The sequence below is a fragment of the Pipistrellus kuhlii genome, unplaced genomic scaffold (genome assembly GCF_014108245.1).
Source record: "Pipistrellus kuhlii isolate mPipKuh1 unplaced genomic scaffold, mPipKuh1.p scaffold_m20_p_1, whole genome shotgun sequence".
In the NCBI taxonomy this organism is placed as follows: Eukaryota; Metazoa; Chordata; class Mammalia; order Chiroptera; family Vespertilionidae; genus Pipistrellus; species Pipistrellus kuhlii.
Genome location: NW_023425404.1, coordinates 177,604,175 through 177,627,846, shown reverse-complemented (window position 1 = coordinate 177,627,846; position 23,672 = coordinate 177,604,175). Strand labels below are relative to the sequence as shown.

General features: G+C 43.5%; 1 protein-coding gene across 3 annotated transcripts in view; it reads left to right on the top strand.

Annotated features, from left to right (window-relative positions):
* The window catches only part of FAM114A1 (family with sequence similarity 114 member A1), a 60,055-nt gene that overhangs the window by 22,408 nt on the left and 13,975 nt on the right, over nt 1-23,672 (top strand). For 2 of the 3 annotated variants that reach the window (XM_036418596.2, XM_036418577.2), the window contains exons 4-8: nt 10,060-10,170; nt 10,497-10,603; nt 12,982-13,116; nt 15,511-15,663; nt 21,588-21,711. In XM_036418596.2, the coding sequence (XP_036274489.1) occupies nt 10,060-10,170; nt 10,497-10,603; nt 12,982-13,116; nt 15,511-15,663; nt 21,588-21,711 (630 nt within the window). The remainder of the gene's footprint in view (nt 1-10,059; nt 10,171-10,496; nt 10,604-12,981; nt 13,117-15,510; nt 15,664-21,587; nt 21,712-23,672) is intronic. The other variant, XM_045573414.1, reaches the window with a different exon arrangement.

The following is a 23,672-nucleotide window of genomic DNA, read 5'->3' as shown; positions in this document are numbered from 1 at the left end:
TCCAAACCGGTTTTGGCAAAGAAGTAGACAGTGTTTAAATAAATGTTGGCCTCTCTGGCGAGAGCTTGGAGAGCAAATTTTTCTCTGTGCTAATTGAAGGGGACAGGTGTGCAGTGGGCACTATATAAGGAGATGGGAAAATTAGCCACATTAAAGCAGAGAAACCTGTGTTGTCTGAACAGAACAGACTCTCTTCACGAGAGTGAGAATAAGCACCTGCAGGCAGCCTGCTTCCTGGGGACTATGTTGGAGCTTTTAGTGTCTCACAGATGGATCTTGCCACAGGCAGCGCTTAGGACTGACATGCTTGCTTTCTTTCATTCTTTAAAGTATATATATTGACTTTTTACAGAGAGGAAGGGAGAGAGATAGAGAGTTAGAAACATCGATGAGAGAGAAACATCGATCAACTGCATCCTGCACACTCTCCAATGGGGATGTGCCTGCAACCAAAGCACATGCCCTTGACCAGAATCAAACCTGGAACTCTTGAGTCCGCAGGCCAACGCTCTATCCACTGAGCCAAACTGGTTAGGGCCTGACATGCTTTCTGAACCAAAACCTGCACGTGTGGAATCTAAAAGTTCTTGAAATTGGGATAAGTCATGGAAAAGTAAATACTGTGTTCCCCCGAAAATAAGACCTAGCGCATGGAAAGATAAGACATCCCCTGAAAATAAGACCTAGCGCAACTTTGGGAGAAAAAATTAATATAAGACACTGTCTTATTTTCGGGGAAACAGGATAACATGGTCATGGAATTCTACAGCTGTCCTCGTGATTCACGTCATTAACAGCGACGTGTTCTGGGTGCTTCCAGTTATAATGGTGTTGAGAGCTGCCCTGGTTTTATAACGAATTCAGTGCTTTAGAAGGGTCTTTTATAGACAAAGGATGTACTTTCATGTGAAATATAAGTTCCTTCCACGGTAAATGCAGAAACTTGCGCACACTTACAGGTGCACCCGCCAGTAGCTGCTCTGCCCTAGTTGGTCTTTTTGCTCTTGTTTCTTGTCAGCAGCTACACCTCATCCGTTGACTTTGGGCTTCTCTGGACGCTTACAAGGTTTTCCATCCACCAACCGACAGCTTACCTGTTGAATCTGCCACCTAGCATCTAAGATGTCCTGTTGTAATGTGACCTTTGCACGTGTACAGCCTACGGCAGCCTTGTTCTCAGTGGCCGGTGCTGCATGGTCTCAGGGTTCTGTTACCTAGTTCAAGTATAGCCGGTAGATAATGTGGTTTTACTGCTTAAAAAGCACAGTGTTATTTCTATGGCAGGTCTCACCTCACACTGGTAGCCATGCATCTTTTATAATAACTTGAACAGAAGTCAATGTTTTTTATCCGTAGCCTGTGCTTGTGTTTGGTGTTGCCATTGAAGTTGCCTGGTGTCTAAGTTACCGTGAAGATGGTAAAGGCTGTATCTTGTTCATGTTGCAGACACTGAGAACTTCTGGTGTTTCTCAGCTGGCTCTTTGCGGTAACTGAGCCAGAAGAGCCCTGAGAGTTAACTGCCCTTGAGCCCGCACGATCACTGTGTCACCTTCCCTCTTCTGGTTGGTCGTTATGCTGTTTCTCTGAGGTTGTAGGACATTTGCATATTGGCCTATATAATATCAAAATGGTGTTCAGGATATCCTCTTGCATTCGTTTCTATTGCTGTGTGACAAAGTCCCATCAACTTTAGAACAATACTGATCAGCTTGAAGTTTCTGTGGGGCAGGACTTTAGGCATAGGGTAGCTAGGTCTACTGCTCAGTGTCTTACCAGGCTGAACTCAGGGGCCCAGCCCTCTGTATTCTCACCCGTTGTTCAGAGTCATTTTCAAAGTTATATAGGGTGATAACAGAACTTAGTTCTTTGCTGATATCCCCATTTTCTTGCTGGTTCTTTTTTTTTTTATTATTGATTTTTTACAGAGAGGAAGGAAGAAGGATAGAGAGCTAGAAATATCAATGAAAGAGAAACATCGACCAGCTGCCTCCTGCACCCCGTCCCCCCCGCCCAACTGGGGATATGCCCTTGACCGGAATCGAACCTGGGACCCTTCAGTCCGCAGGCCGACGCTCTATCCACTGAGCCAAACTGGTTTCGGCTCTTGCTGGTTCTTAACAGGGATCATTCTCAGTCCCTTGAGGCAGCCCTCAGGTCCTTCTTCAAAGCCAGCAAAATAATCTCCCTCATACTTTTAACTCTCTTCCTTTAGGAGTCCTTTTAAAGCCTCACCTGATTAGTTCAGGCCCACCAACAATGTTTTCTCTTTTGATTAACTAAAATCCAACTGATGAAGGACTTTAATGACATTTGAAAAATCCCTTCATTTTCCCCCTATAACATAACTAATCATGGGAGTGAAAGCCCATTATATTCACAATCCTGTTCACACTCTAAGGTTGAGAGTTGGGGGGCGTGGGGGTGGGGGACAGGGGGAGGGAAAGAAGGTGTTTTCATCACCAAGTTTAGAAACTTAGTAACTTTTGATGGCTCTGGCTACATGGTGGAATTTTGAAAAGTGTTTGAATCTTGGCATTTTCCCTCTTATTTGCACCAACAATGGCACATGAGGGAGACCAAAGAAATTTTGAAACATTGACGCTCATCCTAAGCGTCCCTTTGGACAAATTGGAGCTATCTTGTGCATCACCACAGGTCATCGCAACCCTAATGCATGCAAAAGCAATGTAACGGAATACCACCCGTAATTTCCTTATAAGGCATATGTCTGGTCTGGATGTGCTATGACTTCACATAGTAATACCGTGTTTCCCTGAAAATAAGACATCCCCTGAAAATAAGACCTAGCGCAACTTGGGGAGAAAAAATTAATATAAGACACTGTCTTATTTTCGGGAAAACAGGGTAGTAGCTAAAACAATATCAGCATGTACTTCAAAACTAGATACGTATCTTTGAACCTGATAGAGAACTAAAGCAGGTATCGTAAGAGGAGGCTGAACTCATGGGTTCCAGAGCTAGAAATAGAAAGTGCTGGTTGATGGAAGTTGAACTCCCAAAAAATAATTAAGGGATCACAAATGTCCCACAAATGGAGAGGTATTATGGCTTGGCTTACAGCCTGCAAAAGGGTTGGAATAGGATCCAGCCATCAGTGAACAGAGACTATTAAAAGTTATGGGTAACATCCTGGATTGTGGTCTATATTGATCTGCTACCTTGGAATTGAGAGAGACAAGCTAAGCATGCCTTCCATTGTGTAGAGATATAATATCCACCCAGGGCTTTGCAGCGTGAATAGTTTATTATCATAAGGCAATGAAACGTATTGGAGAAGAGAGCAGTCAGAGCAGTAGACAAGCTCTTAAAAGTTTATAAATTGCCTGTAGAAAGTAAAGAAAGAAAATAACCATGTATTCCATTGCAATTGATTTCAACTCAGAAACCCCAGGGTAATTCCAATTGCAGACAGGAGTGCAGAACACATAGTCTGTAACAAAACACAGAGCTGTCAGCTCAGCACTGGAAACTGAAACCAATACTTCTTTTTCTTTTTAATCCTCACCCGAGAACATGCTTTTGTTGATTTTAAAGAGAGAGGGGAAAGGAGAGGGAATGAGAGAGAGAAACATCGACGTGAGAATGAAAGATCAATTGATTACCTCCCGCACATTCGATCGAACCTGCAACTTGGGTATATGCCCTGACAGGGAATCGAACCTATGACCTTTCAGTATATGGGACAGCGCTCCAACTAACTGAGCCACCCAGCCAGGGCAAAAACCAATGCTTCTTACATTTGTTGAAAAACTGATGTCACAGTAGTTAGAACTGTTTAAAGATGGCAGGAGAGGAATTAGAAAATGGGAACATTTAGAAGGTGGTTGTTTCTTGGAGAGAGCAATGTACCAGGAGTCAGAAGACCCAAGACAGGCCCTGACTGCTACCTAACTTGTGATCACAAAGGACTGTCACTAACTAGCTACACTATGCACACCAGCACTCTGTGACTCAGCTTCCTTATTTGGAAAAGTGGGGGCGGGGGAACTTGACAAATTCTAAGATTCCTTTCAACTTCTGGAATATAATGATTCCATAGTCTGTAGCTATATATAGAAGGAGAAAGATGTTTGTAAGTACTGTGCTAAGTGGAAAAGTACAGAAAATTGATTGACTTTTTGCTCCTCTGTATTTTTCTTTTTTTTTTTTAAATATATTTTATTGATTTTGTACAGAGAGGAAGAGAGAGAGATAGAGAGTCAGAAACATCGATGAGAGAGAGTCATCAATCAGCCGCCTCTTGCACACCCCCTACTGGGGATATGCCCGCAACCAAGGTACATGCCCTTGACCGGAATCGAACCTGGGTCCCTTCAGTCCCCAAGCCGATGCTCTATCCATTGAGCCAAACCGGTCTCGGCACCTCTGTATTTTTCTATTTTGTCTTTGCCTCACTACATTGGGCCCAAAGTTAAAGGAAAACGGGAAAAAGCAACCTTCCCAATGTTTGTATAAAATCAAGCATTTCTCAGCCAGCATTTATTTTTGGAAAGGCGGTAACTCTTGCATTAGTTTCACCCACAGCTGCAGTCATCACATTCTAAGAAGACCCAGGCCTTTGGACAAGGTCATAAAATGCAATAAAAATGCTTTCTGTTGAAGATCCACGCAGAAACCAGAATGGGAAAAGAAAATGTAAAAAAAAAAAAAAAAAAAAAAAAAAAAAAAAAAATGATTTTGATGGCAATTTCAAAGTGATGTTGTGAGAACCAGATGTGATTTCCCACAAGCATCTTAGAAACCCGACTGGTTCCTTCATGATAGTAAGAGCGATAGATCAATAATCAGAATGAAAGTCGACAATGCTGAAACTCATACCAATATGTATTCCAAAGGAAAAGCTCCATGGCAGAACACAACAGTGTATTCCTAGATACTACAGAAGGCCTAACTGTTTGTTTGAAATTCTAGTTTTGACAGTTTTATGTGACAACAGGAGAACCCGACGAGGGGGAAGTGCATCTGATCTGCATATTTACCTTTCAAACTACCATTGCCCTTCCCCATTCTCTCCCAAGTTACACTTTTTTTTTTCTGCACATTTTAATGAATCCCTGCTCCCAGCACTTCAGAAATAATGACAGCCTTTATTACAGAGAATGCCAAACTTGTCAGAATGGTACTAAAACGAGAACCCTTAACTGCGTAAATCACTATTAGTATCACATGAATTCATGTGACATTGCTGATGATGTAAGAATTCTCAAGAATCACGATTTTAATCCATGGGCACTTTGTACTGGTCCCATAGGCTCAAGGACCCTCGAGTAGGACACCAGCTAACTCATTAGGTTACTTAAATTTATTTTTTAATGTATTATTTATTCATCTTTATTGATTAAGGTATTATGTATGTGTCCTTCTCTCCCTATTGCCCCCCACACACACTCATGCCCTTACCCCCCTGGTGTCTGTGTCCACTGGTTAGGACTATATGCATGCATATAAGTTCTTTGGTTGATCTCCTCCCCTTACCCCTATCCTTCCCTACCTTCTTTCTGAGATTTGAAGGTCTAATTGATGCTTCTCTATTTCTGGATCTGTTTTTGTTCATCAGTTTATGTTGTTCATTATATTCCACAAATGAGTGAGATCATGTGATATTTATCTTTCTCTGACTGACTTATTTCGCTTAGCATAATGCTCTCCAGTTCCATCTATGCTGTTGCAAATGTTAAGTATTCCTTCTTTTCTTACCACAGCATAGTATTCCATTGTGTAGATGTACCACCGTTTTTTAATCCACACATCTGCTGATGGGCACTTAGGCTGTTTCCAAATCTTAGCTATGGTAAATTGTGCTGCTGTGAACATAGGGCTGCATATATCCTTTCTGATGGTTGTTTCTAGTTTCTTGGGATATATTCCTAGAAGTGGAATCACTGGGTCAAATGGGAGTTCCATTTTTACTTTTTTGAGGAAACACCATACTGTTCTCCACAGTGGCTGCATTTGTCTGCATTCCCACCAGCAGTGCATGAGGGTTCCTTTTTCTCCACATCCTTGCCAGCACTTGTCATTTGTTGATTTGTTGATGATAGCCATTCTGAGATGGTACTGGATTGTTATTTTGATTTGTGATTGTGATTTAGTGATTAGTGATTTTGAGCATATTTTCATATGTGTCTTGGTCTTTATGTCCTCTTTTGAAAAGTATGTATTTAGGTCCATTGTCCACTTTTTGATTGGATTGTTTATCTTCCTTTTGTTAAGTTGTATGAGTTCCCTCTAAATGTTGGAGATTAAACCTTTATCGGTGATAACTTGGTAAGTACATTCTCTCATGCAGTGGGCTTTCTTGTTGCTTTGTTGATTATTTATTTCACTGTAGTTTTTATTTTAATGTAGTCCCATTTGTTTATTTTCTCTTTAGTTTCCATTGCCCTAGAAGCTGTATTGGTGAAGATATTGCTTTGGCATATGTCTGAGATTTTGCTGACTGTGGATTCCTCTAATATTTTTATGGTTTCCCATCTTATGTTTAAGTTCTTTATCCATTTTGAGTTTATTTTTGTGTATTGTGTAAGTTGGTGGTCTAGTTTCATTTTTTTTGCATGAATCTGTCCAATTTTCCCAACACCATTTATTGAAGAGACTATCTTGACTCCATTGGATGTTCTTGCCTCCTTTGTCAAATATTAATTGAGCATAATGATTTGGGTCAATTTCTGGGTTCTCTATTGCATTGGTCTATAGGTTTGTTCTTGTGCCATTACCAGGCAGTTTTGAGAACATTACCTTTTAATACAGCTTGATATCTGTTATTGAGATCCCTCCTACTTTGTTCTTTCTCAGGATTGCTGCAGCTACTCGGGGTCTTGTTTTATTCCAGATGAATTTTTGGAGAGTTCATTCTAGGTCTGTGAAATATGCCGTTGGTATTTTAATGGGGAGTACATTGAATCTATAGATTGCTTTGGGTAGTATGGACATTTTAATGATGTTGATTCTACCAGTCCATGAACACAGTATGTTCTTCCATCTGTTTATGTCTTCCTCTATCTCTTTTTTCAGTGTCCTGTAGTTTTCCACGTATAGATCTTTTGCCTCCTTAGTTAAGTTTATTCCTAAGTATCTTAATTGACTAAAATTTTAATATAACATTTCCTCCATTTTATTTCATTAGTTAATTAATTAATTTTTCTTTTTAAAAATGAATATATAGAAAAGAAACTAAAGTAGGATTCATGCTTGAAGTTTGTTCACAATTCTTTACAGTATATGAATATGGCCCGGGGGTTAATGAATTTCCGTCTGGTAATTAGGCAGACCACTTGAGTATAGGTGATAAATTAAACACCAGTCAATCATTTAACATTTATTTTTAAATTATACAGTACCCACAGCATTTATAGAGCATTCTTATCTTTGCAGTGCCGCAATGTCAACGGGTAGAGGATATCCCATCCTCAGAACCATGGAATTTGGAGCGTTTTGATTTCTTTGAGGATACTTAGGGTTTGTGATGACATGTGAAGAAACTAATTTAGGAACTCTACCCTATAGTATTATTCATATTTGTTGTTTTCCTCTGTTATTGGTAGAACCGATCAATGTCTGAGAATGCATCCCTCCCACTCAAAAGGCAACCATGATTCCATATTTTTATTTCCTTGTTTGAGCACTAGATGTCAGACTAAGTAAAGTTTTAGAACTTATTCTTCAAAGTGGGGTGTGGTGTACAGTGTAAAGCCTAGTTATGAAAGACCATAGCTTTATGTTTCTAGTAGAATGTAGAACTGTGTACTTTCACTAACAAAAGAATTCAGGAAAAAAAGAGAACTAATCATCAGAATATATCACTGGAAGAAACTTAAATATGTGCAGTATAATTACAACTCAATAAAATTGTAAGTGTGAGTGTGTAGTTGGAATAGCAGCCTATTGTCATACCTATTAAACGAACACACCCCATGGTATTTCCTTTCAGAAACAAAGCGATTTTTCTATAGACAGCCTATGCACATATATCCACGATCATTTGTTTTCTAAGATGGTCAGAAGCTGTTCTCCAGGAAGAGAATCAGATATGGCCCTGACCTGCAAAGGGTGGAAAAGGTGAAAGAGGAGCTAATGACCATGAGGTTTCATAACCCCCTGCTGGTCTCAGAGAATGAGGTGGAATCGCTTCCTTACATGGCTTACGCAAAGAAGCTGTAACAGATGTGCTCAGCCTTCTCAAACTCATTCATTCCTTGATTGTAGCTCTCAGAAATCTAGTTGTAAAGCATAGATTCCTAACTGGATATGCACGATTTCCTTTCTACAATACGTATTTTTAAAAGATGGCAAGGAATATGGACTCAGTATGTAAATAAGTTAGATGGTTATGTTCTGTAACTTAAATGTGTTACTGACACGCCAGTAAGTTCTCGTTTAACTGCTTGGGATTCATTGGAAGCTAGAGAGAATTCATTCAAGTCTTGGTTTTGGCAGTGACAGTACATCCCCCCCCCCCCCTCCCGACATAACTCAATAATGAATTTGAACTGTATTTATATTCATGTGAAGATTATAGACATATATTTCTGCATGTAATTAATGTTACAAACACCATAGATAATATTTCAGGGTTTTCTAGATCATGTATAATGATAGGTGATTCCCACTGGGTACAATTAGTCCTATGTCTGTTTGGCAAGTATCCATGTCCTAATTATGCTCAGATAGCTCTGATGAAGTTACAACAGATACAATACTACTATTTGGGTTTGGGATTCATCCTTGTCTTTCTCTTAGTCAGTAGGTGGATAATTGGTCATTTTAATAGTGCCTTCTAAGACCAAGTGGTTCTTTTTGGCTCTAAGTCCTGGCATGACTTGGGATCTGTCCCACCACCACCACCACCACATCATCCCCGTATATTAATATTAAGACTGCCTTGGGTTTTAATAGGCTGAGATTGCCCTGATCCCAAGTGAAATTCTTCATTTCTCCCAGAGTGCTAGCGGGAAGTGAGTGCTATGATGATGGCAGCTCATGCTGTTTCTCCTTTAAGAACAAAATAGCCACTTAGAAGCATCAGGAGATCTTTTTGTTGGATTTGGGACTCTGAGAAAAGCTATAGCTCATCAGGAGGGCCTCTAATGAGAAACAAATAAACCTGCAGAATAAAATATAGACAGGAATACAGGATGTCCATCCAAAAATGTATACATGTTATAAAGGCAGTGTTTATTAAAATATATTTCATTCTCAACATGCAATAGAATCTACAGCTATCAGCTGTTAAAGTCTGTATACATTTTGGGGGGACACCCTGTATGTATCAAGCCAAGGGAGCGTGTGTGTGTGTGTGTGTGTGTGTGTGTGTGTGTGAGTGAGTGTGTTTGGGGGGGAGGGGGCATGAGAAGGTCAGCTCTGTATTTACCCAATAGTTACTGAATACCCACTGTGCTGGGTCCAAGAGAGAGGTTCTGTCCCCTGCTCAGATGGAGTGAATCCAGTGCCCTTCTTCCTGGCTGACTGTTCTTGTAGCTCCTGTTTAGACTTACTGTCAAGACAACTGTGAGAGCTGTCGGGTGCCCTGCCTGGTTTTCCCCCTGACTTGCCTTTTGATTTTGACACATGGTCCGACCCTGCTCTCTCCATTCTAAAGGATGACCAACATGTGGAAAGAGCGGGTTAAAGCTCAACTGATTTCAGTTCACCAAATAGCAATGGAGCACCTGCCACGGGCTGGGCCTGCAAGGAATCAAATACTATTCATAGGCAATCTCTTCGGTGTGAGATCCCAGGTTGCTAGTTAGACAGTGTGCAAAGCCACAGGGAATAATAAAGCATCTGGGAGCGCTTCACACCGGTCGTTCTTATCTGCTCCTCGCAATAACCCAGAGAAGAACCTGAGTCACTGAGTGATCAGGAAACTTCTCCAAAGTCACCCCCAGGCAGTGGTGAAGCTGAGCTGGCACTGGGACCCATCTCTGAGTGACTGCGAAGTCTATGCTGTCCACCACCTCCCCTGCTCACCACCACTCTGGGCTCTAGAATTTGAGGATTTCTCTTGTCGCCATGAACCATATCTTCGTTTCCCCACAGGTCATGGATTGACGGCAGTCAAGGAAAAAGCAGGGGCCCTACGGATCCATGGTGTTAATTCTAGCTCTCTCGAAGGGGCCCAACCTGACACCGAAAATGGCATCCCTCCAAGTGAGTGCTGTATTGATCCGGGGGCTTCTTGGACTTGGGCTGTATGACACTAGATCACATGTGTCAAACACAAGGCCTGCGGGCCAAATCCGTCCCGCCAGGCCTTGCAATGTGGCCCGCACCGCGCTGTCATCACTGCACTCCGCTGCGTTTCCATCACAATGACAGTTTATGACTGTTCAGTAAACCATTCGGCCCGCGATTTAGGCTGGATTTTAGATTTTGGCCCCTTCTTTGATTGAGTTCGACACCCCTACACTAGATGCACAAATAAGAACATTCCAGATCCGTGAAATGAACAGTGAAACCATCTTTTCTCCCTTTAGCAGCAGATACGGCCGCAGACCAGAGCCCAGAGGAAGGCCCGCCCACATCCCCTTCGTCGGGGTCCCGGGGCATGCTGTCCGCCATCACCAATGTGGTTCAAAACACAGTGAGTCCTCAGCTGCTTCCTCCGTGTTCCCTGGAGTCTCCCGGCGCCTCCCTTTGATATCTCTATTTACCAGTGACCTAGATACATCAGAGCAAAAGGGGCCTCGCTCACAACTTGGGATTACGGTTTTGTTATGCCTCCTCCTACAGAGTAGGCGTAAACCTTGGAACCAAAATAATAAGGGCAAAGCAAAATGCATTGTATGTTTAAAAGAAAGGAGGTGTTTAAAAGGGACATTTCTCAGCCTGATGTGACTGTCCTCCGGCTGCTGCAAGGACAGTCTGGCTGCGGGGAGAGAGGGCTGGTTCTCAGAGCTGGGACAGCTGTTTTCCCCTCAACGCTCTGTGCCTCTTAACCTTCCATTGGAAATATCATAAAGCCACTTACATAAACACAAATTCTGGTAAAGAGTCAGGAACAACATCCCCAAGATGTTCCTAAAGCGCTTCCAGATAGCTAAGACCCACATTCTTCCCCCGTTCCCACCTCCCAGTTTCCACTCTCCCTTCCTCCAATAACTCAAAGTCTGTCCCCCCAGTCACACCCCTGGCTTCGGGGAGGGGGCTGCCTTCCTCTTAAAGAAACTTGTGATTGGCAACAAAACAGATGGATAGTGAAAAAAAGTGGGAGGTACCCCCAACTGAGGTCACACTGTTCAGAACGCTGTGCAACTGAAAACGTATGAATTGTTCGTCACTGGAATTTTCCATTTAATATTTTCGAACTGCTGTTGACCGCGGGTAACTGAAACCTTGCAAAGTGAAACTGCAGGTTGGGAGGTCACTAAGTTCTCTTTTCCCAAGCTCCAGACACCCCCCACCACCACCACCACAACCACCACCATCACCAGGGCTGCCCTTATTCATAGTCCCTATGACCTTCTTTCTCTCATTTTATCCTCTATGTACTTTAGTAATCCCCCATAGAATGTTAGAAGAAAATAAATCAAATATACAGAAGTGTGAATGGCCAATATCCCAGTCCTCCCAAAGTATGTATATTTTAAGATTTGTTGTACAGTGCGATTATTGATTTGTACCCAAATCTGGAAACAAGTGTAAATGTCCAGGATGGAAATGATGGAAAAAGCATATTAACTCAGGGAAATAGAATATTGCTATTGAAGTGATAATTATGAAGATTGGGAAATGCATGCAGGTAATAATAATAATAATTATATATACATGGCTAAGTGACCATCACATCCAAAACAACCCAATGGACAACGTGACCAGGCCCACGGGGGGGAAGAGAGGGGGCAGTTGGTAACAACCAAACTGGCAGAGGGGGGCACTGAGGGGCAACCATGCTAGGAGGGGGGCAGTTGGGGGTGACCAGGCCAGCAGGGGGAGGCAGTTGGGGGGAACTACACCTTCGAGGGGGCAGTTGGGCACGACCAGGCCAGCAGGCATGGGCAGTTAGGTGTAATCAGGCAGGCAGGCAGGCAGTTGAGCAGTTAGGAGCCAGTGGTCCCAGATTGTGAGAGGGATCCAGAATTGGAGAGGATGCAGGCTGGGCTGGGGGACCTCCCTCCATGCACAAATCTTGTGCACCGGGCCTCTAGTATGATAATAAAATATAATGTATATAAATTCAGGTAAGGCGGGAAGAACACAGGTATATGCATATTGTAATTGCACTTGTACAATTGGAGAGTATGGGCAGAAGTTGCAAAGACTTTAAGCAGTTCTGTTTATATGAACAGCTTATGTGAGAGAGATGATTGTTTTCAACTTTTTTTTTTTTTTTTTAAGGAAAACAGTGACTGACAAAGGGATTCACAAGAGAATAACTGTGTAACAGAACAGGGTCTGAAGCCAGTAGTATATGGAAATCAGCCTGTCTTAGTTCATGAATATACTAATCATAGGCAGTTATTACTAGTTTCTAAAAGTATGGAAGAGCCATCTGAAACAGCCTAAGGCTTCTACACTCCAGGGCCCCTCGATTAGAGAATTCCCTAAACTGCCAAGAGCATTTGACATTTTAATAGATTGCTCCACATAACTCTGTTACTTGGCTTAAAATTTTCTCAAAGTAGCAATCAGGTCACCTATTAATTTTATGTCCTTGATACATATCTATTCATACACTCAGAGCTGGTCAACGTAATCCCAAGTATGTTTTGTTTTTTCCCAACCATCCTTTTAAAATAATATTGCATGTCCTACAAATTATCGATATATGACGAGTGCTCTTCCAAGGGAAAGCAAATCAGATTAAGTGGACAATGAATCTCCTGATGAAAAAAAAATTATGACGTCATATTGATATCAATACGTATTTGAAGACAGAGCCCTCTGGGAGCTGCTGACTGCTGGGAAGTGGCAAAATGTAAAAGTCTAATCTCATGCAACCCCCCTCCCCCCCATCTGCAGGGTAAGAGCGTCCTAACAGGCGGGCTTGATGCTTTGGAGTTCATCGGCAAGAAAACCATGACTGTCCTCGCAGAAAGTGACCCGGGCTTTAAGCGGACCAAGACACTCATGGAAAGAACCGTTTCCTTATCTCAGGTGGGGTTATGTTTTTTTGCAGGTTTTTCTTTCAGGCAATAAAACAAGAGGTAGCAGCTGAAACCGGTTTGGCTCAGTGGATAGAGCTTCGGCCTGGGGATTCAAGGGTCCCAGTTTCGATTCGGGTCAAGGGCATGTACCTTGGTTGCGGGCACATCCCCAGTAGGGGGTGTGCAGGAGGCAGCTGATGGATGTTTCTCTCTCATCGATGTTTCTAACCCTCTATCCCTCTCTCTTCCTCTCTGTAAAAAAATCAATAAAATATATTTTTTTAAAAAACAACAAAAAACAGTAGAGGCCTGGCACAGCGTGGAGCCATGAAGGTGGTCATGAGTGTGATCCTGGGTGCAGTGCGAAGGCCTATGCAGATTTCCTGAAGGGCTGGGTGTGGGGTGTGAGATAGAGGAAGGAGGCAAGGATGGCTCCGAGGTGTCAGCCTGAGCAGTTGAGGGATGACGCTGCCACTAGCTGAGGGAATCTGCTAGGGTTTCCCTAACCCACAGTCAACGACAGTGGGAATCGGAAGTGTTCACCCAGGCACAAGCTGCATGCCTCGTGGTTCTCTCCCAGTGGAACCCTCTGGGGAACATTTCCCCGATCTCATGCCAGAATCACTCCTTGCTTTTTAAACCCATCTCCTTTCCAGAGGGAAAAGAGAACCAACATCCTGGGTAAAGCCAGGTCTTCTTTAAGGCAACTTGAATTTCACTCTCCCTTCTTTGAAGTGAATTCAAATCATTCCAGGATGACGTTTTCCCTTTCCCTCCCATTTCAGCCCTTTCCCTTCTATATCGAAGTACAAAGTCAGAGATGGAAGTAGGTGTAGAGAAAGGAAGCAATTTCAATGTCAACTGGTTTTTTTGTTTTACCACCTGGTACCAACCCAGTGAGATCAGGGGGGAGGAGAGTGTGTGTGTTCCCTGCCACTTTGATTGGCTCCGACTCCTGGTGACTGAGTGATGTCCACAGTGTCCTGTCCTCCTGCTCAGCTCCTGTAGACTCAAGCCTATGGCTTCTTTTCTTCTCCTGTTTGGTCTTTCTCTTTTCCTGCTTCTTTCTATTTCCCGGCATGATTGTCTTTTCCAAAACCCCCACCTTTTCATGAAGTGCCCAAAGGACAGCTTCAGTGTTGACATTTTCCCTCCAGTGAGGTTTCAGGTTTAATTTGCTGTGGGACCCACTTGTCCATCTTCCTGAGGATCCATCGTAGAGCTCTCCTCCAACTCCGTATTTCAAATGAGTGATTATTTTTTCCCCCTTATCAGCTTTCTTCACTGAGTTTTATCATGTTAAAAATTGCCAGTGGTATGATGGGGTTGTTTGGAAAACATTAAAATTCAGAGCTTGTACTTATTAGTTAAAGACAAGTAGGAGGGAGAGTTCTGTCTGCGGCCCTGTGGGTTCTCAGTCAATAACATTAAGACTCAAAAGGAGGAAGTGGTTGATTGTTTTATTGACACATAATAAAAACAAAATCTATTCTCCGTGATCTTTCCTAACAGACCTTGTGGTGGCCAGTGTCTATGTGCTCTTCACAGATATTAAATAACCCTATAAACTTAATGCCCCAGTAAATTTGATGAGGCATCGAATAAATGAGGTATAAAATCAAAGAAAGCAAGTGCAGAAAGCTGGGAGTGACTGGTGGACTTGTGTTCCTTTCCTTGTCCTTTTATTTAATCAACAGAAACATAATGTGAGAAAAATTATCAACGAGGAGAGGAACTCAGTTCACAGTCATACTTCTCCCGAGCGATCTAAGAACTGCCAAGCTAACATTCTTATTTTATTCAGGATCTATTGAAGAGTATATTATGAATTTATATCTTATTAATTTTGTGTGTTTTAATAATCACACATACACAAATTTTTAAAATGTGACTCAGATAAAATCAGGTCAGTTAGTTTCTGCTTTGAAGTGTGCCTAAGCGCAGCCATCATAGTTAATCCTGTCACAGTAGATTAAACTTTTCTAGTGCACACACATTTGCTCATTATAAAAAATGTTGACATTGTAGAGAATTTAATCACACAGAAAACTCATCTGTGGAAACTACTGTTGAACTTCTGTTGTGCCTCTTTCCAGTCCTATACCAGGGCATGGAATTTTTCCTTTGTTTTGTTGTGTACATAATGAACATGTAAAATTCAAAGTGGAATATTGTGTAAAAATTGTCAGTAGAATTCATCAAAACATCCATTTTTAAAAAAAAGAATTTCAAAGTGGCTAAAACATACTCTTACAAATGCAGAGGCAGCCCTCATCGCCCCCTTCGTCTTAGGCAGGAAACGGGGCTTTCGGGCACACAGTGAGTGTACGAATATCGCAGCACACAGTGAGTGTACAGATATCGCAGCACACAGTGAGCGTACAAATATTGCATATTTCTGCAGATGCTAAGGGAGGCCAAGGAGAAGGAGAAGCAGAGACTGGCGCAGCAGGTCACGGCCGAGAGGACTGCACACTACGGGATGCTGTTTGACGAGTACCAGGGTTTGTCACACCTGGAAGCTCTGGAAATCCTATCCAATGAAAGCGAAAGCAAGGTATGTCTGCACCGATCATTCAAAATGGCACGTTCATCAACGTGTTTTCTTAAATAGGAAAGAAACCAGGAAATCTGCCGTTAAAGCACCTCCTTATCATGGTGCCCAGGTCACAAATACTGAACAGCCTACAACCACTCCCCCCCCCCCCATACTCCATATTATTCCCTCTCTGTCCTATGCCAAGCTATTACTCCTCCCCATGCCCAAGAGGGCCAGCACAGTCGGAGTCATCACTAGCCAGACCTAACGGTGCCACAGGCTGCTCCGAAGCTTGGCCGTCATTCTCCTGGCCCTGCACCCCTCTTTGCTGACATAGAACCCAAATCAAAGACGCCCTCCGAAGCCCGTCTTCCTTCCCACCCAGTGAAAACAAAGTGGCTGATGTTGGTTCCAGACTGTGGAGTCTTAATACATTTAGTTCTATGGGTTCTATGTTTAATCACCCATTTGTTAGATTGCCTGGGCTACAACGGGAGGGGGGGGAAATGTATCTTATTGGTGGTTACAGTTCTATTTGGGAATGCTCCTGAGAAGCCACCTAGCAGCCCTGCATGTTCACATTTCTGCGCTGTGATCCCAAGAAATAAAACATCGCCCTTGCCAGTTTGTCTCAGTGGACACAGTGCTGGTCAAGGGCATGTACCTTAGTTGTAGGCTTGACCCCCGACCCCGGTTGAAGTAGATGCAAGAGGCAACCCATCAATGTGTCTCACATCTATATTTCTCTTTCTCTGCCTCTCCCACCCGCTTCCACTGTTTCTAAAAGTCAATGGAAAAATATCCTAGGGTGAGGATTAACAAAAACAAAACAAAACAAAACATGAGCAAAAATCAGCAGGGTGTGGTGATTTCTTTTCTAAAGGCTCTACATCGTGTGTGTGTGTGTGTGTGTGTGTGTGTGTGTGTGTGTGTGTGTGTATGTATCTTTAGTTAGCAAACACTTATACTGGCACTTATATAGTCACCATTCTAAGCACTTCATTTTATTTTATTTTTATATTAAATTTATCAGGGTGACATTGGTTAATAGGAACATATAGGTTTCAGATGTACATTTCTATGATGCGAGATCTGTATACTTTACTGTGTGCCCATCAGCCCAAATCAAAGCATCTTCCGTCAAAACTGTTAACTCATGTAATTGTATGTATGGCCCTTCTGTGGATGTCAGCGTGCCTGTATTCTAGGGTACTTTTCCAGGGGAGACCCCAAGGCCCTTGGACCTCTCCTGAGGGGCTATGGTTTAGGAGGAGCTGTGGGCCACTCACTGGGGAGAGGCAGGTGCTCAGACAGGAAGCTGAACTTGGAGGTGAGCCTCCGAATGGAGAAGAGATTTAGAATCTAGGCCTTCCCATTTCACGTTTGGACTTTGAGGAGATTGAGGCAGCCTTCCTACCTAGTCATGGGAAGATGACATCCGCCACAGAGCAGGCAACCAAGGACCCAACAAGATGGAAACACACATCCCCACTCCTCACCCACAGGATTATTGAGTTACAAGTTACTATCTGTGTTTATGTCCTTTTCAGTTACCCAGGAGCCATCAGGGACAGTCTTCTGGTTAAACTGCTAACAGATAATCTTTTTAAAGGCAAAATCATGAGATATGAAATGAACATGAATTAAATCATTTATCTATCTCATTAGTTAAATGAAGGAACCGAACAACTATTATAACTGAGTCAAAAGGAAGGGCCCAAGAAGCACAGAGTTATACGGAGTAAAACAATTTTCAAATGAATGGACACAAACCTGATTTTTGCAGAGGAGGTTATCCCTCCCCTGGACAAAATTCGCTCACATATCTCTAGTCAAGAATTACTTTTGTGCTTCTAGCAGCTATCTACAACTTAGCGAGTTATAAAATGACTCCCATAGAGCAGAATCCGATGATCTGGGAAGGGGTGCGTTAGAGAAGGAAGCAGAGTTTTCCCTACAAAGCTGTTTGGGGTCAGATATTACGTGATCAGATATAACTCAGTAGCTGTATGGTTTTAGACCCCTCTCACCTCAGTCTCCTTAGCTATGAAATGGGAAAGGGAATGAAAACCTACTTCACAGGGTTAGTAAAATAATTGAGATAATTCGTGTGAAGTCAGTCTCAGCATGCCTTATTCATAATAAGCACTCAGTAAATGTTAGCTGCCATTTTACTGTATACATATATGTGTGTAGGTCATCTGTAATGTTGATGACATTTTATTTTTATATGAATTCTCATGTATTTGTTATTAATGCTAAAAGCATTACAGGGGAGCATGACCCCTCGGAGCTGTCATGGTGGTGGCTGGAGAGATCTCACCCTGGCTGGTTCCACCGCGGGTCTCAGCCGTGAAACAGCCGCAGGTCCCAGGTCCCTAGAAAAGAGAAAGCCCCAAAAGACTGCCGTTGCTAGGAGGACAGTGAGGTCCCTGGAGGGAGGCATTTCCCTCTGTTTGCACATTGCTCCCTCAAACACAGCTTTCCTTCCCCAACCTGGAGATTTTTGCAGTTTCCATAGTAAGGAGTGTAGACTTTTTCGTGGCTTAGTGATGTTACTTACTGGGTGCTATAATAAACAGTCCTAAAATGTTATGGGTCGAATCCATTATCCTCCCTCCTGTAACAGTCCCGGATGGGGGTGCCTGATTGGCGGGAAGCTTTCCTGCATGTAGGGTCCAGGAGCCAGGCTCTGCCCATCTTGTGCCTCCACTAGGCCCATCCTCATGCTCACAGGCCTCTGGCAAGAATGCGGATGGAGAATGACGCTGGGGTTGTCAGTTTGAACAACAACAACAACAACAAAAATACAGGATGACTAGTTAAATTTAACTTTAGAAAAGCAATGAATGCTTTTTTTTTTTTAAGCCTAAATATGTCCTGTGCAACATTTGGGACATAACATTTATACTACAAAAATATTCGTTGTTTATCCAGAATTCAAATTTAACTAACTGGCCTATATTTTATCTGGCAACCCTACACATACCAAATATTTAAGAGTAAAAGCGCTTTTGGAAACAGGCTGCTGAAGAAAATATACTCCGCCATCCCATCCTTGACACATATACTGTCTAATGGCCTGGAAGGCCAGGTTCCCATTTAGACTTCTCAGAACTCCTCCAGTTTCCACACCACCCTCCTGCCTGCTCTCCTCCCTTCATCTCCAGCTGTCTGCCACCTCAGAGAGCCTCACGTGCACAGGTAATGATGACTTAATTCAAGTTCCAGCACACCCTGCAAACAGCCAACTCTCCGTCACCCTGGGCCTGGAAGTGCACTCTCCTGGGAAAGAGGTCCCCAGAGGCGGTAGGGAACGTGGAGAGTCCCCTGGAGGAGGGCGGTCCAGAAGGCGTATGAGCTCTGGGCAGCCTATTCTTTGGTCCTGCGGACTCCCCTGGGTCCAATTCTAAAGTACTGGCTTTTACCGTCATCTAGTGTCTTCTCAATCCCACAGCCTAAGAGCGGGCACTCCCGTTTTTTAAAGGCTTTGACCCAGAAATGGTTTCTGTCTCCTCTGCTAACATTCCACTGGCTAAACTGAGACAAGGCATAGGGAAATATAAGGACTTGTGAGCATTAGTATCTACCAGATTGGTCCTAGGATGGCAGTTGGCATGTGGTGTGACCTATAAATCTTAAGGAAACACTAATACTTGCATTGCCATTATACTCAATATTCAACAAAAAGAGTAAACAAGGATCTTCAAAACGGTACCCCACGCCCCCTTTTGGGGAAAAGGTTTTTAAGGCGGACTGTCTGTCCTTGTGTTCCGACAGCACTTAAGAACAGTGCCCGGCACACAGTCAGCATTCCACAAATAGTTATCAAGGCATGCATCATTAATTATTCATTATTGGATTGAAATAGGGATTCAGTGCACCTTGCCTTGCATAAGGGAATGAACTAGAAGGAGGCAAAGGAGATTCCGTAGTAGACAGATGCAGACAAATGGGATTGAGTCCTTTGCTTAAAAGAACCGTTCCCAGGCGTGCCCCGAGCAGAAAGCCCCGCCGCAGTCACTGCAGGGGGATGGCTCCCCGCCAGAGGCCACGGGGAAACCAAAATGTTCCACGTGTGTGTACATTTTCACTAAGGGTTGTGCTGTCACACACTTATTCCATTACCTTTATTTCTACTCACAGACAGCTGCTGTTTAGAAAATAAGTCCGAAGGGTCGGAATTTGACGTGGGCACATCTAGGATCCTGAGACCCAAACCTGAGTGTGTGAGCCGCAGGAGAGAGTTGGACAGAGGCGGGCGGTCCGGGTGAAAAGGGAGGAGGTGGCAGCCGCGTGCAGCGGGCATTTGCTTTCACCTGCTGCCCCCGGCTAGGCTAATGGGTTTTGTGTTGATGACTTCCCGCCGGGCCTCTGCTCAGAGCGCTGGCTGCATTAGCAACGTTTAGGAAATTGGTGTGCTGGCATCCTAGTGCCCTCTCTAACTCCCTCACTTATCCTGATGTGCAAATCTAATGCCATCGTGAATATTAAAGCATCTTCTAAAGGGCACGGCGGTTCCTCTGCTGGCTCTCCCTCCAGAGTGAGGGTTGGCCCCGCAGAATGAAAAGTTAAAAGCCTTATGCTGTACGGTCGTACTTCACAGGGCGAGAACCATGCCCTTCGGCCAGCTCGGAAATGGAAATCAATGTTCAGACTTGCAGAGATGACTGGCCGTCGGTACAGCTAATTTTTAAAAAATATATTTTATTGATTTTTTTACAGAGAGGAAAGGAGAGGGATAGAGAGCTAGAAACATCGATGAGAGAGAAACATTGACCAGCTGCCTCCTGCACACCCCCTACTGGGGATGTGCCCGCAACCAAGGTACATGCCCTTGGCCGGAATCAAACCTGGGACCCTTCCGTCCGCAGGCCGATGCTCTATCCAAACCAGTTTCGGCGTAAGTTTTCAGTGTTTACAAAGGATGCTTTCAAAGAGGGGAGCTGAAGACAATGGGCAGGGAGAACATCAGTTCAGGGAGGACACCAGACCTCACCCACCCTCTCGCCTCAGCTCCCTCGCTGGTGCCCCCACTGACACCCCACGGGCACCATCACAGTTTATAGGTTATCATGGGCTCCCTCTCCTGGACTACAAGATCTCTGAGAAGAAAACTGTGTTTTGTGCATTTTTGCAACTCCAGTACAATAACCCCTGTGTGTGTGTGTGTGTGTGTGTGTGTGTGTGTGTGTATCCCCCCCATTCCCATCCCAAACCCCTCCCCATGCATGTTCTATCCCCCTGTTGTCCGTGACCACTGGTTTGGCTTATATGCATGCACACAGGTCCTTTGGTTGATCTCTCCCCTTTATCCCCACTCTCCCCTGCCTTCCCTCTGAGGTTTGACAGTCTGATCGATGCTTCCCTGTCTCCGGGCCTGTTTTTTGCTCATCAGTCTATGTTGTTCATCATTTCCCCTGGATGAGTGAGATCAACCTTATAAGGTAGATGCTTCTAGTCCCCGTTTGAAAGATACCAAGCATTTGGAGCTGAGGCATAGAAAGGTTAAATTGCCCAAGGTCACATGATTATGAAGTTGAGGAGCTGATATTTGACTCTAGGGTTGACACCGAAGTATGTTTGTAAGCACTGTCCCCCAGGAGCTCCTGCCTCCATTCATTCAACGGCCTGCTGTGGGCTCCTGTGCCATGCCCTTCACATTCGTCCTCTCATTTACAGGACGAATGTGAAGGACGAAGCTCATCAATCACAGGAGAAGTGTGGGTCTTACTGTGAAATTTTAAAAACTGAGGCCGAGGGAGCTTATGTAACAGTCTCAAAGTTGCACAGTTAATAGGCAGTTCATTCAACCTTACCAAAGTCTACATCAACCCACGCCAGGACTCAGCTCGGTCCCGGGAGACCTGGGCACGCCTGTACGTGAATGTTATTAAGGAGAAGAAAGGATGACAGTTATGCTGACCTATTTCTTTTTGCAGGTTCAGTCATTTTTAGCATCATTTGATGGAGAGAAGCTGGAACTCTTAAAAAATGACCTAATTTCCATTAAAGACATCTTTGCAGCTAAAGAGTTAGAGAACGAAGAGAATCAAGAGGAACAAGGTAACGGAAAATAACAAGTTAATAGCAGGACGGGCTGTTAGTATAACCCTTATGACACTGCTATTAATAAGCACATCCATTTGAGCAGGGCGGAATTATTTAACCCAGTGCTCCTCCTTCCCACTTCCGAAACAAAGAGCGGGTCCCATCGATCTATAATCCTCTCTCTGTGGGGCGGGAACTCCTGACTGAGGCATCTTTATTTCCCCAGCACAGTCCCCAGCACATCTCAGGCACACCATGAACGGGTGTGGTCAAGTGAACTAGGAAGTCGAAGCACTAAACAGGGCCCTGATGGAGAGTGTGTGCTCCAATGCCTAATTTTTTTTATCTGCATGTAGAAGCTGTTGAATGTAGTTGATATTGATGACGGGCAGGTATTTTAATGGATTTCTTTTCATAGTTTTCTTTTCCCTTTTCATATATGCGTGTAGAAGTTAGGATGTATTTGTAAGTAGCCTACAGTCCAGCTCACGGTGCAGTTTACACAAAGGCCCACGCTGGAGTGTTGTGTGTCAGGTTGTCAATCGCTGAACTGAGCCGGGTGTACTCTCCCAACACTGGCATGACCCCAGGGACAGGAGAACCTGTTTTGTGAGAAGCAAGGCGTCCTTGAGAGGGGGAGGAAATGCTCTCAAAGGTAGACACACTTAACGATCCGTTCGGGAGCAGAATATAGTAAAACATTTGCTGTGTACATGGACAGGGATTTCTTCCTGATGTAATCACCAAGCACTACAGTGTTGGCAAAGGTTATACTGAAAAGTTTGAGCCATGGACAAGAAAGGGCTGGCTTCTAGGATCTCCTGAAGGGTCCCAGTGGCATACGTTCACCATTTACACGCTATATGTCCTCAAACAAGCTGTGCATCCTTTCTGACAGTATCTCACCTGTAAAATCGAGAAAATAATCCACATTTTTCAAGGACTATTGTAGGATCAAATTAGATAATATATATAAGAACATATATGACAGTGCCTGGCATACAGAACCGCTCAAAAATGCCAGCTGTGATTATTATTTAAAGTGCTAACACAATGCCAAGAAAATAATAACGATGCAGAAAGTGTAGCTCTTATTTATGATTTCCCTTGGTAACACCCACACACGGAGTATGGTAATGTGCCTTCATTCCGTCAAGTCTCGGAAATGCTTTGTGCCCAAGTGTGCCACGGCCCTTTAATAAGAGCCTGAACACCAGCGCTCCAACGCCTCAGCCTCAAAATTATTCTAGGCTTTTGCAAACTGTCATTTAAATGCCATCTCCTGCATTAGCCCCACCAAGTGACTTGGCGTGCCTCCAATTTAATGAGCTTCACGCTCATTGAATCAAAATAGAAGAATCAATTATACTAAAGCCTGGGAAGAGGCCTATTGCAAAGAGACTGTTGGAGAATTATGTGTTTGAGCATTTGTGTGTTTCTCTAAAGTCACAAAGGGTGATGGCCTTGTCTTGGGGTTAACAATGAAGAAGCGAAGACTCCAGTTAGCACGCTGGACTCAAGATGAGCTTTTCCAGAGTAATAGTCACCATAAATAGCCAGGCTATTTCATATATATATTTGTATTGGTTTTAGAGAGGAAGGGAGAGGTATAGAAACATCAAATGATGAGAGAGAATCACCAATCTGCTGCCTCCTGCATGCCCCGCACTGAGGATCAAGCCCGCCACCCAGGCATGTGCCCAGGGAATCGAACATGAACTCATGATTCATGGGTCAATGCTCAACCACTAAGTCGCTCTGTCCAGACTCTCTTCAGCTTATTGATGCCTGAGGTAGACTTTGGTCCTATTAGGGGTTCGTTCAGAAAGGATAAAAAAGAAGGGAGTCCCAAATTCCCTGTAACATCGAAGAAATATTGTTGCCAGTGCAAGTTAAGGCAGTTATTGCTTTCCCAACAAGTGCTATTTCTTGGAGAGGAAACTTGATTCAATATTGTTAAATAGAAAACGATGTGT